The sequence below is a fragment of the Panthera onca genome, chromosome A1, assembly GCF_046562875.1.
Source record: "Panthera onca isolate mPanOnc1 chromosome A1, mPanOnc1 haplotype 2, whole genome shotgun sequence".
In the NCBI taxonomy this organism is placed as follows: domain Eukaryota; kingdom Metazoa; phylum Chordata; class Mammalia; order Carnivora; family Felidae; genus Panthera; species Panthera onca.
In genome coordinates, this window is record NC_138339.1 from 62,795,800 (window position 1) to 62,813,750 (window position 17,951).

The 17,951-nt window shown below is 52.1% G+C and overlaps 1 protein-coding gene across 1 annotated transcript in view; it reads left to right on the top strand.

Moving 5' to 3' along the window:
• The window catches only part of ERGIC1 (endoplasmic reticulum-golgi intermediate compartment 1), a 103,228-nt gene that overhangs the window by 71,205 nt on the left and 14,072 nt on the right, over positions 1-17,951 (top strand). Inside the window, exons 6-8 of the mRNA XM_078446878.1 lie at positions 6,447-6,551; positions 11,393-11,453; positions 15,641-15,741. Coding sequence (XP_078303004.1) covers positions 6,447-6,551; positions 11,393-11,453; positions 15,641-15,741 — 267 coding nt within the window. The remainder of the gene's footprint in view (positions 1-6,446; positions 6,552-11,392; positions 11,454-15,640; positions 15,742-17,951) is intronic.

Below are 17,951 nucleotides of genomic sequence, written 5' to 3' on the forward strand. Positions count from 1 at the left end.
AATTCTGGATGTGTTTCATTTGGGATTCCTCCCAGAGATACTACATTGGAGGTGTGTTTCTGGGGTTCGGGAGAGTGTTCTGAGCCGGAATGTAAATGTGGGGGGGGGGTCATCAGTGAATAGATGATGTTGGGGTCCTAGGTCTCCATCAGCGCTACTCAGAGTAGGCTCCCAGACCAGCAGCATCAGTACCACCTCAGAACTTACTAGAAATGCAGATTTTTGGGCCCCGCTTCAGAACCCCCTAATCTGTGTTATAATGAGCCTTCCAGGGGATTCCAATGCCACGAATGTTTGCGGATTATTGGCCTAAGCTAAACTATCCAGAGAGAAGGTGTAGAAATTTTTCCAAACATGGAGTTCACTGACACCCCAGGGAGTGTAGACTGAATCCAAGGGGTCTATGAACTTGCATGGGGGAAAAAAATGACATGTTGATTTTTATGAAGCTCTGACTCAAATTCAGCATTTTCTCCTATGATGGACGTTGGCTACAAACCATAGTAGCCTTAGCAGCACCTGTGACTTGTCACCAATAAATTGCCGATATTTATATCACATTAAAATAGTTGCAGATAATTTTGAGATACTGTTTACATTCATCACTACTTTGAAATCAGAGTGATCAGCTGACCTGTGACCAGGTCTTATTATTTGCTGTGGTAATAAAGAAGCCTATTTAAGTATGTTTTTTCGTATTTTAATTACTGCTTACACATCATTTCTTTCCTCCATAATCCTATGTATTGGATATATTCAACACATCTTAAACATTTAAAACACGTGTCACCGGACTGGCAAAGGGCCTGTGGCACCAAATGCAAGAACCCAAAGTCTTGATGCAAATGTGGTTTCAGGACTGATTTCTGATACGCTCCAGCGTTGAGGAGTGGGGAGATGAGGGGGGTGACGAAAGGTAGGAGAAGGAGCCGCCAGGCAGGTAGGAGGGAACCAGGCCTAGGCGGGCCCTAGAATCTAGAAGAGAACGTGGATCAAAGGGGAAGGGCCGGTGCTGCGTGGGTGGGGTGACTGACCTGGGAGCTGCAGGGGACGCCAATGACGTGGGAGAGAGCAGCGGGCTGGAGAGGCGGCCTTGGAGAGGAGGGAGGGCAGGCGGGCGTGTGGGCTCGCAGGGAGATAGGCCAGTTGGTGGCAGGCCTAGGCTCTTGCTGTGCCTGGAGAACTGCTGCTCTTCCACAGACCTCGTTGACGTGGGTCCCTCCGGGGAGTCCCGCCGGGGAGTCCCTCCTTCCCTCTCCTCTGACCCCCATTTCACTTCTTGACTTCTTTGGACCATTGCGTCCCGCCCCTTGCTGATTCATTCATACATCATGCTATTGAGTGCTTTGTGCCTGGCTCCACACTTGGCACTGGGATGCAGTGCTAGAAGGAACGATCATGGTCCCTGACCTTGATGGCACTGTGGTCTATTATGGGGTGGTAGCCACCCCACAGGTAAACACTCAAACAAGCAAATTGCGGTTTTGGTAAAGCAGCCGTGAAGAGAATGAAGAGGGTGTTAGGGTGGAGAATAAGGGAGAGAAACCACTGAGATTGGGGTGTAAGGGGAGCCCTGTCTGAGGGGTGACGGTGGAGGATGAACACACACACACGCAGTCCCGGTTGTGGGAGCCTCCCCTCAGGGGTATTATGATCACCTGGCTTAAACAAATATTTATGCCCCAGACAGTGAATGAGAAGGGGCCATTTTGGCACCCAGCCTGGGATGGACACAGGAGAAACACCACCCAGGAGATAGCCCAGCACCGCACCCTCCTCCCCCCTTAGCAAACACACCCAGGCTGTGGTCAGCTCCCCTCAGATGGGCTTTGGTGGGGCCCCCAGAGTGGGGAGTGGGACTTGCTCTTTGGGGTCAGACCTATCTGTGGTCGAGAATCCTGGCTACAGTGCTCACTGATTGAATGAATGACTCTGGGCAGTTTAGCCTCTCTAAGCCTCAGTTTCTGCATCTGAAAAATGGGGATAATAACATTGCCCTCACAGATTGTAAGACATGAGCAAATTAAAATACAAAGCATTTGGGGCGCCTGGGTGGCTTAGTCAGTTAAGTATCCTACTTCAGCTCAGGTCGTGATCTCACGGTTCATGGGTTCGAGCCCCGTGTCAGGCTCTGTGCTGACAGCTCAGAGCCTAGAGTCTGCTCTCTGCCCCTCGCCCGCTTTCTCTCTCTCTCTCTCAAAAATGAATAAACATTAAAAAAAATTTTTTTTAATAAAATAAAATACAAAGCACTTAACTCTGTGGGGATGGGAACAAGCCTTGGTGCCCTTTCCCTGGCCTGCTTTATCTCCCATCAGTGGGAGCATCCGTGATCTCATCAGCTGGCACCCACTGTCACCTGGGTGCAGGTGTGCTCCTAAAATGTGCGTGGATGGCGTTCAAGAAATTGGTCTTCTCTGGCTGGCGAGGGCCAGGGATTCTAGGAAAGTGTGAAGCTGGCCCTTGCCTTATGGCTACCACCGATTGGGTTCTTACCTGGCCCTTTCCTGTATTAACCTACTTACTCCTTGCAGCAGCTCTGAGGAAACTGAGGCCAAAGAGATTAAGTAGGTTTTGAACCCAGGAAGCCTGGCACCGGGCCCCTGCTCTCCCCCTGCGCCCCCCTGTTGCTTCTTCTTGCCAGCATCTTGGTCACACGAGCTGTGACCACTGGTGTCCATTCACTCCAGGTCACGGCTCAGGCCACCCTCTGTCCTCGTACCCTTGCAGGGAGTGGAGACTCCCACTCTGCCTGTGTTCAGGGTTCCTGCCTCCTAGGAGCTCTCAGTCAGGCAGTGCTCAGACAAGAAAGCCAGCGTGACGGTGTGCCCTGATGATGGGTGAGGTTAGTAGCTGGCCCCCACCCCTTTATCTCCCAGCATCAGGCTTACACTTGCCCCGTGGCTTCCTTATCTGTCCATCAGGAAGTTGGCCAGCAGTCAGATGTCCAAGTTCGAGTGTTCCAGGCTGCCCCGGCAGCCCCCAGCAGCCCAGACTCCTCGCTTAATCAGCCAGCCCCCAGGAGGAGGGCAGGATGGGCCCGGGTTTGGGGCCTGGCTCCATCTATACGCTTCTAAAATCTATCAGAGACACTGACGTAGGTTCCTAAGTCACAGGCTCTAAAAGCGTCGTCGTTTCTTTCTTCAGCCCAGCGTGTGCTGGCATGAGTCAGCCACCTGTGATGGATTCCTTGTGGAGGGGGAGTGGGTCACTGAGTCACAGCCTCGGGGGGAGGCAGCGGGTGGCAGATGGCGCGGGAGCCAGCCTCCTTGACTCACTTCACTCTGGGAGCGTGAGGCCCAGCCTCCAAACCCCATTCTGAACTCTGCCCACCGGAGGCCCCGTGTCACTCACTTCAGGGAAGAACGCCAAAGGACACGTGCTGGGCGCTATTGGTTTCTTCCAGAGGTGATAGACAACGGGACCTTTAGTCCTCACTTGATCATGTGCCTTTTTTTTCTTTTAATTTTTGTTTTAATGTTTTGTTTATTTTTGAGAGAGAGAAACACAGAGTGGGGGAGAGGCAGAGAGAGAGAGAGAGAGAGCGAGCCATAGAATCTGAAGAAGGCTCCGGGCTCTGAGCTTTCAGCACAGAGCCCGACACGAGGCTCGAACTCATGAACTGTGAGATCATGTCCTGAGCCCAAGTCGGATGCTTAACTGACTGAGCCACCCAGGCCCCCCGATCATGTGCCTTTTTTTTATAATATTAATGTATAATTTATTATTTATATAAGTAAAAATAAAGTTTAAACATATTTTTTTAAGATACAGTGGGCTTTTCCCCATGCCCTGCCTGTGTACATGTGGTTCTGTCTTCCAGGAGGGTTCTTCTGTCCTGGCTCTGATGACGAACACGTTCATGCTAGGAACCCAGCCCAATAACAGCTGCCATTGGCTTTGCACTCCCCACTTTGTTTCATCCTCTCAGTAACCTTTTGCAGCTAGTGTCTCCATCTTGCTGATGGGGAAACTGAGGCACACAGGTTACTGACCTTGCCCAAGGCGCCCCAGCTGAGAAGTGGGGCTGGACTGGAGTGTGGAGCTCAGCTGCTATTCTACCATGGGTAATTGGGCCCCTGAGGCCCACGTCTCAGGCTCCGTTCTAGCCTCACCTGTGAGCCGAGGCCAGGCCGTACCCTGTCAGCCTGGTACCTTCCAGGTGAGTCCAAAGCCCAGGCCCTAGTGAGGACAGGAATACTTCTATGAGCAGCCCACAGCTTTGTGTTCGGAACAGGCATGCTTACCAAACAAGCAGACTTCGATGGACTGCTGCTTAGCCGGAAGCTCTAAGCCATATTCCTTCCTCTGATGCAGTTCGTTGAACTGGAATAAAATAAACTGCGTTTTCAGCATGGCATTTGGGGCCTTTACTGAACCGCCCCATCTCCCTCTTATGCCTCTTTATTTTCTGCCGCTACCACCCCTGCAGACCGTTCTAGTTCTTTACATGTGCCCACCAACCGGGCAGTTTCTGACCTCCATACTCGTCATGCTGACCCATCGGCTCTGATGCCTTTCCCCCTCTTCCCGAGTACTGCAGACTCATTTTTACAGCCTTAGCACAACAGGGTCCTTTCTGCTGAGAAGCCCTCTCGGAACACTCCCAACTGAGTTGGGGGCCCTCCCCACGGCCCCCACGGTCTACATCTCTCTGGTCTAGTGTGGGTCACGCAGTCTCATTTTCTGTTCCAGACCTGTGTCACCACAGGCCAGAGGCTCGTCCAGGGTCAGGTTCTTGTCTGAGCTGTCTTCCCAAAACCAGCACGTCCCAAAGGATGGCTGCGTGTGGCCATCAACCCAGGGCTGCTGAGGTGAATGGCAGGACGGAGTATCATGTCCAGCCTCAGTGTGCGGAGTCTGGAGGCCAGCATCCCTGAGTTCAAACCACAGCTCTTGGCATGTTTCTTAGCAAGTGTCTTCACTGTTCCAAGCCTTAGTTTTCTTTTCTGTAGAATAGAAATTACCAGATGTCACAATCAAAAATGCTATTTCCAGAATTTACTTTTTATTTAGAACAGTTTTTCAATGTTTATTTATTTTGAGAGAGAGAACGCGCGCGAGAGAGCACAAGCGGGCGAGCACAAGTTGGGGAGGGGCAGAGAGAAGGAGAGACAGGATCCAAAGCAGGCTCTGCACCATCAGCACAGAGCCCGGTCCATCTCATGAACCGCGAGATCATGACCTGAGCCGAGATCAAGAGTCAGACACTTAACTGACTGTGTCACCCAGGTGCCCCACAAATGCTATTTTAAGAATTAATGTCTTTCTTTGGTTTGTTCGTTCATCCAGTACCTAATGTAGTGGGCATCTACCAGGGTCTGGGGAGTGCAGAGCAAATCAGACACAACTCCCTACCAGCGTGGAGCTTACGTTCCCCGGTGAGGAAGCAGAATAGAACGAGATAAAGATACGGTGGCAGGTGTTTCTGAGTGCTTTAGCAGACCAAAGGGTTTGGGGAATCGGGGTCAGGGGGCTCCCCGAGCAGAGGCCTGAGGGAGAACAGGGAGGGGAGAGCCATGTCAAAGAGGGTTCCAGGAAGGGGTCAGAGGTACGAAGGACTGAGGTAGGACCTCCACGGTAGGCCGTTCCTGGCCAGAGGGAGTACACAAAGGAGGTTGTGAGCAGAGGAGTGACACGATCAGAGGTAGGGTTCAGAAGGACCCCTCTGGCTGTTGTTGGGGGAGGGCCTGTGGGTGCCAAGGGTGCAAGCTGGGGGCCCAGTGAGGAAGCTGCCCCAGGGGAGCACTGGAGGCTTGAGAAGGTCAGGTGCTACATGTCGTGAGGGTGGAGCTGACAGCCTTTCCTGGTGAGCAGGAGGCCAGGTGTGAGAGAAAGGTAGGGGGCCAGGATGATCCCAAGGGCTTGGCCTGAGTAGCTTGGTGGAGGAGGGGCCTTTTAGTGCAACAGAGATGCCCCAGCAGAACCCAGGGAGGTCCTGGTCACAGGATATCAGTGCCTCTCCTGGGCTGTGCTCTGCCAGGGCCTCAAGGCCCAGGGAGGAGAGGAGGCCACCACAGCCGTGCCTTCAAGGATCCCCCAGCCTAAGGTGATGGGGCAAATTGGGGTGAACGGTGGTGTTGATTTGGATTTTGAGCAGGTTCGGTTGGTCCGTGGGCCTCAACCTGCTATGGGGCCGACAGCCAGGAAGTTGGTGGGCAGCTGCCATTTCGAGCTCTGGCCTGTGCCAGGGGCCCAGCTGGATGCCTCACGTGTATTTCCTCCTCCCATAATCCCAGCAGCCCCCTCGGGTAGCCTCTGCTACTGCGCCCATTCTACGGATGAGGAACCTGAGGCTCAGGGAAGGGCGGCGGCTCCTTCAGAGTCCCATGGCTTGGACCAGGCTGGGATCCAAATCCAGAGCTGTCCGACACCAGAGTGAAGACCTGCAGCCCACCCTCTGCGGCAGCCAACGACACTCCTGAAACCTGTATCTCTCCCCCCAGGTCCCAGGCAACTTCCACGTGTCTACACACAGTGCCACAGCCCAGCCACAGAACCCGGACATGACCCATGTCATCCACAAGCTCTCCTTTGGGGACACACTGCAGGTGAGCAGGGCACACTCAAGGTGACATGACTGGGGTGGGCATACAGCGAGGCGGCTGTGTCACCCGGAGACTTCTGTCCTCTCTGGGCACAGAGAGATGACGTGTAGAGGGGTCACCTCCTCTGAGTCTCTGCTCCATCAAACAGCTCCTCTGTATCATTCCTTCTGGGCGTGCGACTGCAGTTTTATTGACAGTGCACTGGACTTGGAACCTTCGGTTGAGACCTGGAGGGTGGGGAAAGGGACTTGCTTTTCATGAGCAAGTACTAAGTGCTGGTGCTTTCTCCGTGCTGGCACAGCCTTATGAGGCACAAGGAGGCACCGCGTGTTACAGTCATGGAGCTGGGCCCAGAGAAACCTCTTGTCCAGGGTCTGCCAGCAGATCTGTTTGATGCCAGAGTCCGGCCCGCTCCCCTCTGTGGCCCTTTCTGCCTTCCAGCCCAGTACCCACGGCCACTAAATAGGGGTAACACAGTGGACAAAGCCTTCTGACAGTCCTTGTCATGATGGAGAGGGCCGCCTTCAGCGGGCCTGGCCCAGCAGCTCCCTACCCATGGCAGCAGTGTGAGGGGACGGAACACAGGCGCGCCGCCCCCCCCCCCCCCCCCCCACTCTCTACCAGCCGCAGGCAGGGGAGCTTGGATGTTCTTTCTTTTTTCTACCGCTCACCGTGGTCCTAAAGGTGGATTCTGGAATTGAGGCTCAGAGCGGGGAAGTCATTGCTCCAGCCACAGTGCTGGGATTGGGACCCCAGGTCCTGCCCCCAAGCCTTGCTTGATGAGAATCCCGGATCCTGGTTGAGGGTGCTGGGGGGTGGGGTCCCTCCAGGAATGGTGGTGTGCACATGGGGCTCACACAGGCCCGCAAGCCCAGCACATACAACGTTATGCCACTTATATGCACACACGCATCACACACACTGAAAGGTATGCCCAGACATACCTGTGCTCCTACGTACACCCTAAGATCCATCCCTAAGCACACATACCAGATGGACACACACTCAGACCCTTGCACAAACACAGCTCACACACACCACCCGGAAGTGCGCAGGCTCACCCACGTTGGAAGGTCTCACATACACGCTCGTGCCTGCACTGCCCCACTCACGTGAACCTGCCAAGCACCGTTCTTTATAAGCATGACCTTCTTCATGCTTAGCAGCCCAAGAGGTGGGTATTTTATTTTCTCCATTTTACAGGTGAGGAAATTGAGGCACAGGGAGGGTGCAGTCTGTCACAGAGCCTGGGTTTGAATCAACAGTCTGGTTTCAGGCCACACTGCTGGTTCTGCGTCCCCATGCACCCTCTTGAGTGCACACTGCCCTTTAAGCACGTGTGCATGCTCACACCTCCTCTCTCCACTGCACGTGGCTCGTGCTTCTTTCCTGGTGGCCCCTTGTGCCCGGCCTGAGTGGCCCAATCATCACCTTTCCAGTCCCTTTGGAAATCACAGAGATTTTTCCTCTTGGGGACAGGGCTTAGGAACAGAGAAATCCTGGCCTCCCTGAGTGTCATGAGCCAGACTCCCTAACTACACACTCGGCCTGCCCCAGGACTATGGACTCACTTCACACAGGGTTCACCACGCATATCGTCCCATCTCTCCATTCAGGGGGTTGTCGTGTGGAGGTTCCCAGCCTGTCTTTCTGGATTCAAATCGTGGCTCCACCACTTACTAGTTGTGTGACCTTGGATAAAGTATTTATTCCTGGTGGGCCTCAGTTATCCCATCTGTAAAATGGGGTCAGTAATAGTACCCGCCTGATAGAATTGTAGTAGAGATAAAACAAATTCATGCACACAAAGCCCTTAGAACAGTGCCAGGCACAGAGTAAGTGGTCAGTGAAATGAGCTATTACCACTGTTGTTGCTATTTGTACCCTCACTCTGCACCAGGCCCTGCAAGATAAAGCGTGCTGCCAGCCCTGGGGCACCGGGGTGGCTCAGTCGGTTAAGCGTCCGACTGCGGCTCAAGTCATGATCTCGCGGTTTGTGAGCTCAGGCCCCGCGTCGGGCTCTGTGCTGACGGCTCGGAGCCTGGAGCCTGCTTCAGATTCTGTGTCTCCCTCTCTCTCTTCCCCTACCCTGCTCACACTCTGTCTCTCTCTGTCTCTCAGAAATAAACAAACATTAAAAAATTAAACAAAAAAAAAAAAGCATGCTGCCAGCCCTTGAGGGGCTCACACAGCCATGAAGGAGACAGGATGTGGGGTGGTCACCACCCCCAGTGGGACAGTAGCTGACAAACCACAAGCATGTAGTAGGCAGTGGGCCCTCCATATACTAGGTGTTGGGCAGTCTCTTAGCTGCCTTTGGACCCACCAGCTCACCAAATCTGCACCACAGCCCTGGGAAGGTGGTCTCTGTGAACTCTAGTGGGCACAGGAGGAAACTGACACGTGGAGTCGTGAGTCCAGGGTCACTCAGCTCTGCACCGGCAGAGTTCAAACCCAGTCTTTGTACCACACCACACTCCTTCCCTGTGGGAGGTTTTGACCCCGGAAGCCTGCACTTTCTTACCTAGAGAGCAACATTACAGATGACATCTTGTTGAATCCTCACAAAAACTCCCCTCAAGGATACTGGATGGCATTTATTTTTCCTGATGAGAAAACTGGGTCAGAGGGATTCAGTAGCTTGCCCAAGGTCACACAGCTTCTAAGAAACCAGACATGTCTGGCCCCAGGTCTTCTGTCACTGTGCCCCGTATAGTCATGGATCCGTCAGACCCTCTTGAAATTTCTGCTCTGTGCCAGGCCCTGGGGCTACATGATGGGTAAACAATACAGGGTTCTTGCTCTCAAAAGAAGAAAAGATCAAACAAATAAACATGATGATATAGGACAAGGAGGGCTAAGGACAAGAGAGGCAGAGGGGCAGAGGTATGAGCATATCATCTGGGCAGTGATATGGGAGCAGGGACAGGGTACCTCCCAGCCTGGGAGGTCAGGGAGGTGACCTCTCAGGTGACATGTAAGTCAAGCCCTGAGAGTGAGGATTTGGCCAGGCTCACAGGGAAGTCTCATGGGCAAAGGGGCATCTCCCACATCTCCCACTCTATGACACGCCCAGTTGGTCATTTTCATATAAAAGAGCCGCAAGGTTATTTTAGAAAAAATGAATCAGCAGGTGTCCACATCGTCAGAATGGTGTTCTGTAATGAAGCCTGGGAAGTGAGCGCTCCTCGGAGGTGGCAGAGAGGGCGCGGAAGTGTCCTGGAATGGGAGCAGAGAGCTGAGTTTTACTAGATTCGGGCAGGTTGGTGTGTTAGAGCACCCGCCTGCTGTGTGGAGGATGGCCGTGAGGCCAGAGTGGAGGTGACGGAAGGGCTGCAGCCAGGGCCAGGGGAGCCAGGGCGCGGACTGAGGCTGGGTAGCAGGGAGAAAGGAAGGGGACAGATGGGTAGGAGAGGGGGCGGTCTTGTGTTGTTGTGTGCTGTGGACAGAACAGGGCAGTAACAGCCTTCTTCTTGGTCATGGTTATGGTGGAAATAGGATTTTCTTTAAGTGGAAAAAACCCAAAACAACTGAGGCTCCATCTACCCATCCATTATCCATCATCCATGCAACAAATATTTCTTGAGCACCTATTAGGCACGTGATGTGCCTTGTGCACGTTGCTGAGGACAAGCACGGTCCCTGCTCTTGTGGAACCTACAGTGTAGAGGGGAAAACAGAAGTTAATCAAGTGATCGTACAAATGAATGTGAGATAAAACCATGACACGTGACTGTGGGAGGGAACATTCTCGCTCTCGTGTCCATAACCACCATCTTCTTGGGTTAGAAACCAAGTCGTCAGATTGTCATTCCCTAAGGCAGCACTGGACAGATTTTCCTTTTCTTTGGACTTGTTAAGGGTATGCAGCTCTGTTAAGTGCTCGATAGACGTCAGCCACCTGAGACCAGGATCAAAGATCAGGCCACCCAGCTACTTCCCACTGTTCCTGAAGTGGCCCTCTCTGCAGGAGCCTGTTCTCACCTACCTCTCTGACCTCCCTACTTCCTGCTTCTTACCTCCTTCCTCTGGGGCCACACAGGCCTCTGTTTATTCCTCAGTCTCCAGGCTCATGCCTTCACACATGCTGCTTGCCTGATTAACTTCCCACTTTCCTGGGTGTCAGTGTCACTGCCTCCAAGAAGCCCTCCAGCGTGTCTACGTTGGCAACTCCTGTTAACCATGCCCATGGTGGCATGCCCCATGTGCCCCATGCCTTGCCCTGCTTTAGATTTTCCTATGGCTGACGTGGTTTCCCCTCATCATCAGGGAATAGGTAGGGTGTGGCCTTCAGCCCCACAACTGCTACATGTTCTCTGTAGCAGATACAGTGAGGCCAGCAGCCCTGGGTCCTCAGAGAACTGTGAGCTGTAGAGGATCTCAGGAGGCGTGTGCTGGGACCTAGACTCACCTGCACTTGTATTTCCTGAGTGCCTTGATGGAAAGAGCTCAGGCTTGAGGTCAGATACCTGAATTTGGAGTTTGGCTCAGCCAGTTATCAGCCGTGTGATGCTGGACAAGTTTCAGTGCTTCTCCAAGCCTTGGTCTGCTCTTCTGTAAAATGGGGTCAACAGTACATCATTAGGGGCATTAAATGAGATGGCTAGAAGTACACAGGACAGAGTGGCACATTAGAGGTACCCAAGATGGGAAGCAAGCTAGTGCCTGCCGGGTGCCAGACCCGTCCCGTGTCTCTCTGTTGCTCCCCACAGCTTCTCTACGAGACAGACCATGCTGGGTAAGGTCCCTAAACCAGGTCGCACCTGGCCGTCCCCTCACGGCCAGGGCTATACCTGGAGGTGGTGGCATTCTGAGGTCAGCCCCCTCACTGTGCTTCTCCACAGGTCCAGAATGTCCATGGAGCTTTCAACGCTCTCGGGGGAGCAGACAGACTCACCTCCAACCGTATGTATCCCATATCCCAACTGGGGGCGGGGAAAGGGGGAGAAGAAGGGAACGTTTATTTATCAAGCACTCACCGTGAGCAGAGCTGTTAATGCTTCGTTCGTTCCCACAGCTGGCCTGTGAGGAAGGTGGAACCAGCCCCGTCTTACAAAGGAGGGGACCTGTGCCCCCCGGGGAAAGTATGTGACAGCCCTAGGCAACATCATAAGTGCTCAGTGAATACCAGCTATTATCATCATTATTGTTCTCATGCCACGTGATTGTTCTTAGGCAATATAATCACCTAAGATCCCCACAGGGAGTCATGGCAGAGCCAGAATTTATTTTGGTTCCAGTGGCACTGTGAGAACAGGGCTGTGGATGGCCCAGTCAGGTCTGACCACCTGGGCCGCCCCCCAACCCCATACTCTCCTCTTGGTTGAGCCCCTCCCACCCACCAGTGCCCCCTCCCTGAGCTGTCTACCCCCTCAGCATTCTGGCATCTTGGCCCTAAGTAAAGAGGGCCCCATGTCTTTACACGCTGACACACGTATGTACACACCTGTCTGTGGCCTCATCTAATGAATGTTTACACACCTACACATGCACATGTGCACACACCTAGGGCCACGGATGCACGCACAGAATGGGTCCAGGTGGCGTGTCTGCTTAAATGCATTCATCCGCTGGATCCTGCAAGACAGGTTACCTTGACTTATTTCCTCACCTGAGCTCACTTTTTTTTTACCCATAAGGCTTTTCGCATTGTTTCTTAAAATACACTGTTCTCTCTGATAGTCAGAAATTCACCCAAAAGAAAACAGCTGTCCATGACCTACCCTTCCCCCCCGCCCCACAACAAATCACACTTTTCATTTCTCTGTGTTCCCGTGAACCTTGTCCATCAGCAGAGGTCATTTTTTCAAAGCAAGTAGACGGCAGTTTACCTTCTGATTTTTGTACTTGACATTGTTACGTTAACCACAATTTTTGTACAGTTTTTCCAGTGGTGACAGAGGCATGGTTGCCCATCTAGCAGCTCTGCTGTGCTCTATTAAGGCATTGTCTTCTCATGGAAAATGTCTGTCTATTTTTTTCTAGTTTTTTACCATTCCGGTAATGTCTGTGATATTTGCGGTATTTGCTTTATTTACATTATCCTGTTGCTTTCCCCCTGGGTGCGCGCCCGTTCCGTGCCGCCTCCTGCAGCATATGAGTGTGAGCAGTGCCTTCTTTTCATGCAAATGTCTGATTGTAAGTGAGGGTGATGATCCTTCGGGTGATGGTGTAGTCGTTGCAGTTCTGGGTAAGGGCAGCACACCGTCCCAAGGCGGCCATCCACATGCACTTGCAGTTAGCATGGACCCCTCGGCGGCCTGATACTGAAATAGAACCGAGCGAGGAAGGAACCAGAGTGTATGCGCAGAAAACCCTGCCTGCCCCAGGGCTAGTGACGAAAGCCATCCCGGGCTGGCTTCCGTGGGAAGGAAAATGCATTAGATCAGACAACAGGCAGCCAGGGGTAGGGCTGGCTTTTCCTTCCCTCGGCCCTCCAGCTTGGTGTCCCTGCCAGGGCTTTGCCTTTGCTGCCTGCCCTCTCTGCTCCCAGACCTTCCCACTGAGGGCTGTCATATAGGTCTCCGCTCAAAAGCCACCACCTCCGAGAGGCCCTCCCTGAGCATCTTGTCTCAAGTAACCCCCACTTGGAGTGACCTGTTTTCCTCCTGAGGAGTGATTGTTGATGTTTTAGCCATGATGATGACATTGTGGTTGTTGTGTTTTGTTTTTTAAGAGTCTTTATCTTTTATGGAGACATAACTAAAATATCTGTGGATGGATTGATGTGATGTCTGGGATTTGCTTCAAAATAAAATGGGGTGGGCGGGGGGAACAGTAGGGTAGGGATGAAAAAATCGGCCGTGTGTTGTTAATTGCTGAACCTGGGGAATAAGGTATGTGGGGCTCATAATAGGATTCCCCATTTTTTCTGTGTTTGAATTTTTCCATGATAAGCTGTTGGGAGGGAGCGAAAGGGTATGTGGGCCTGACAGGATCAGGTGGGAGCCAGCAGCCCCTTGGAGGGGGTCCACTGACGAGGACTCCATGTGGGTGGAATTAGGTGCGGTGTCTCTAGTGGGCATTTGGCAAAGGGTATCAAAGGCCCTAAATATGGTCATTGCCTTTGAGTCATCATTTCTACTCATAGGAGAGTAAGCTAAGGAAATAATTAAGAGAGTGTGCACAGATTTAGGAAAATAATGTTCATTAGGTCATTGTTTACAAGAGTGCAAATGAGGAACAGCGTCAGTGTCTAGCCACGGGGTCGGGGGGGGGGGGTCGGTTGAGTACATTTACGGGTCTGCGCTGGGAGTTGCGTGCAGCCACTGACCATGATGTGTCAGACCTCTGCTGGCATTCAGGCAGCAAACGTTTATTGAGGACGTACTATGTGCCAGGCCCTGTGCTAGAGGATTTTGCAGCAAATAAAAGAAACACTTACAGAGCTTACTTTCTGTGTCTTGGGCCTAAAATGGTATCTGTGGTGTTTAGTACTTAGAAAAAAGGTACGGTATGATCGAATTTTAGGAAGACATGAATATATGTATAAGTCTAGCAGTTTATACGCAAGAACGTGAACCCATGGTTTTCTGTGGATGGCGGATTTGTGGGTGGTTTTATTTTTTCTTTTTAGGATCCTCTGTATTTTGTACAAATTGTAACAGAACTTCCACGAGTGTGATTTTTCATAAGGCGTTCACTCTTTCCTTCCCTCAAGTTTTTAACCTGGGGTGATGGGCATCTGGAGTGCTGTATCTCAAATGCAGATTCTGAGCCCCACTCCAGAACCACTGAGCAGGGATCTCCAGGGGTGAGGCCCAGGGGCCTGCCTTTTAAATCCTGGGTAACTCTACTGCTCCTGATACCCGAGGACCACAGCAGGTTTGAGAAAGTGGGGTATTGGGATCTTCATGGGCTCAGACCTGAAGCTGCAGGGCTTTTCTGAGGTTTTCAGAGGGCTCAGGTCTCAAGACAATTCAGGAAGCACTACCCTTTTCTCACCAAGATGCAGTATTAGCAGGAAGAGGCCATGGCTGTCATCTACACCCCCTACCCTCTTACAGCAAGGGAGTCCAAGGACTCAGAACTGATTCAGCCAGGATTCGAAAACTCAAGGCTAAATTCCCGTGCACTTTTATATCCATGACCCCTGACCTGAGACTGTAGAAGGCAATCACAGAAGGGTCTTTGGGCTTCTCGGAACCTCCCAGAAGGTGCAAGGGAACTCATACCTTTCCTGGGTGACATTTGGCCGCTTTGGGCCAGCATTCTATCCGCCTCGTGTTTGATTCCGGTTACCTCATGCTTATCAGAAGCTGATTCATCTGTTCTCCATTCATACCTCTGGCCGGCCAGCCATCCCTCCATCCGTTCATTCATTTAGTAAGCACTTGACGCTGTGCACTCTGAGCCAGGCCCTGTGCAGGGTTCCGGGACAAGAGATGAGTAAGGCACAGTCCCTGCCCTCTGCAGCCTCCCTGCATCCAGCAGTGGTGGGTCAGACAGGGCCAGGCGGAGGGAGAACTGATCTTCTGTTCACTGAAAATGGGGAAAGAAATTGATTCTTCGTAAATACTGTTTTTTCTGGCTTGTGGGCTCTTTCTTTTTGAAACTTCTATTGCTTCAAAAGCAACAATATTCAAACAGGACCAGGGGGTGCACAATGAAATGTGATCTTTATCAAATCCTGCCTTCTTCCCCAGGGACTAAAATTGCTAATAGTTTCTTGGGTGTCTTTCTAGAAAATTCTATACCTTCTTGCATAAAGAGTGAGTTTTCCCTGCCCCCCAGTACATGGAAACAGGTTATTCACTCCATTCTGCAACTTAGTTCTTTTTGTGTAACAATACCTCTTGGGGCGTGGCTTCTCGCAGTACCCACCTTTCAACGGTTGCCCTGTTGATGGACATTTGGGTTGTTTCCAGAATTTTAATATCATACACAATGCAGGAGTAAAGATCCTGATAGATGGAGTCTCTCAATTCCTGGTATCCAGAGCGGGGGAAACGAAGAAGGGCTGTTTGGCAATGAAAATTTGGAAACAGCCTCCCAGCAATGCCAAGCAGGTTTAGAATTGAAGTGGCATAGAAAGAGCTGCCGGCTGGTCAGTGCCTGTCCCCCTGCCTCATCCTGCTGTGTCCTTCCTGCAGCTCTCGCCTCCCACGACTACATCTTGAAGATCGTGCCCACGGTTTACGAGGACAAGAGTGGCAAGCAACGGTACTCTTACCAGTACACGGTGGCCAACAAGGTACTCAGTTGGTGGGCCCAGCTGCGTGCAACTGCACCCTCTGCTGGCCAAAAGCAGAGGCGACAAGTGTCTGAGCGAATTCCCGCTGGGTCCTATCTGGGGGCCTTTCCTGTGGCTGCTCTGGCCAGGTTCTGTCCCTGGGTAAAGATGAGAGGCCAGTCTCAGAGTCAAAGGGAGGAAATCTAACCAGGACATAGGATGTGATCTGTTGAGAAAGAGCCTTGCATCTGGCCCCAGTCCTTTAGACTCAGGATCCTGATAGGTCAACACATGACAGATGCTCTGGTTCTCAGGGTACAAGCACTTTATCCAGGATCACAAGGACCTTGAATCATACCAGTTGGCCATCGGTTAACAGGAGCGTTCTAGGACCCCAGCACTCAAAGTCATGGAGAAGCAGGTAGGCCTTGGTGGGCAGCAGAGCATGGTCAGAGCCAGCAGAATAGGGTGACTGACAGTTGTTTCAAGCTGAGACAGCCTCTGGCCTCCCCAGAGTTGACCCTGCCAATGAACATGAATGCTTGAAACATGTTAGTTGAGGCACCCCCAGTGGATCCCTTTATCACCAGGACTCTCCTTTTTCTTCTGTTCCAGGGCTACTAAACCCCTTATAGGTGATGCATTGTTCAGCTCAGTTAATAATAATAGAGTAGTAGCTACCATTTACTGAGCACTAGCTGTGGGTCAGCTATGACGCTAAGCTCTCTACATCCACCATCATTTTCAGTCACCGTGACAGCTCCGTTTGTCCCCATTTTACAGATTTGGCCACTGAGGCACTGAGATGTAGTTATACAGCTACAAAGTGGCCAAGTGGGGACTAGAACAAGGTTCTCCTTTGGCTCCAGAGCCTGGCATCTTGATCCCATCACCCACTCAGTCTGAACGGGGGCCCTTGAGTCTGTTGGTCTGAGAGCTGCTCTCTCCCGGGCGACCTGGGGTCCCTGTGCTGATGTTCTGGTGTAACTTTCCAAAGCGAGTTCTCTTTCTTTCGCTCACTGTTTCTTGAAGGGCAGCTCATTGTAACTGTCAAGTGCTGACAACATCCAGTGGCTGGGAGAATGTGGACACAGTCTGAGCAGAAGAGGTGGGGCTGGAGCAGACTGCTGGTTCAGACCCGGCTCAGTCACTTGCTAGTTGTATGGCCTGGGACAAGTCACACAACTGCTCTATGCCTCTGTTTACTCATTTGTAAAATGGGGATGGTGCACCTGATAAGATGGCCATCAAATGAGGCAATGTCTTAAAAACTGCTTTGTCCACAAAGGAGGCTTTGGGTAAATGGTACCTACTGCTGCTACTTTTCATTATTTTCCTCTATCCCTCATCTCTGGGCTTTGACCCAGACAGTCACCCTGCCCCATCAGCTCTCCCCGGAGAAAGCTCATCTTGTTTTGTCCAAGGCTCCTTCCCCCGAGGCTTTGGCAAAGACCCAGCAGCCAGGACAGCTTGCTCAGCTCTCTCTGTGGCCTTGGCCCCAGCCTGCTCTGGGAACAAACAGGGCCGTGCCTGTCAGAGCCAATGGAATCCATCAGTGGGCGGGGGTCGGGGGGGTGGTGGTCTTGGATCATCCCTGGAGAAGCCTCAGAGCTTGGGGCCTAGCATTTGGGATTGGGGGCTCCCCTGTGGTTGAGTCCAGTCTACAGTTATTGTAGACAAATGAGAGTAGCCCAGAGGTGTCCAGCGAATGCCCAGATCAGAGGGGACACACATCAGTTCAGCTCCTAGCCGCCTTCTAATCCTACCCAGCCAGGTGCCGTCTCAGGAAGCCTTGTCTTAGGGTCCCTCTCTCTTTGCAGTTTGTGTTCCTTCTTTGAAGAAGCCCATTCCCTACATGGCCTCTATGCTCATATCTCACACACACACACACACACACACACACACACACACCCAAGGATGTCCTGTGTGACCTAGAATGCCCCCTCTTCGCTAAGCCTTCCACAAACCCTGGGGAGAATTGGTCATTTGTTCCTGGCCCTGTAGCACTCCATGTCTCTGTATCACTGCGTGCGTAATGTGGCAGTATTGGAGATACTCTTTTACATCAGCATCCTTTCCAGATTGTGACACCTACCTCCCCTGACAACCTGCTCTGGGGATGGGGCAGGGCTTACCACCCTTAGAGTCCCCAGCAGCCAGCAGGGGTGCCAGCACACGGGAAAGGTGCTCAGTAAACAATGAGTAGGGGTGCCTGGGTGACTCAGTCAGCT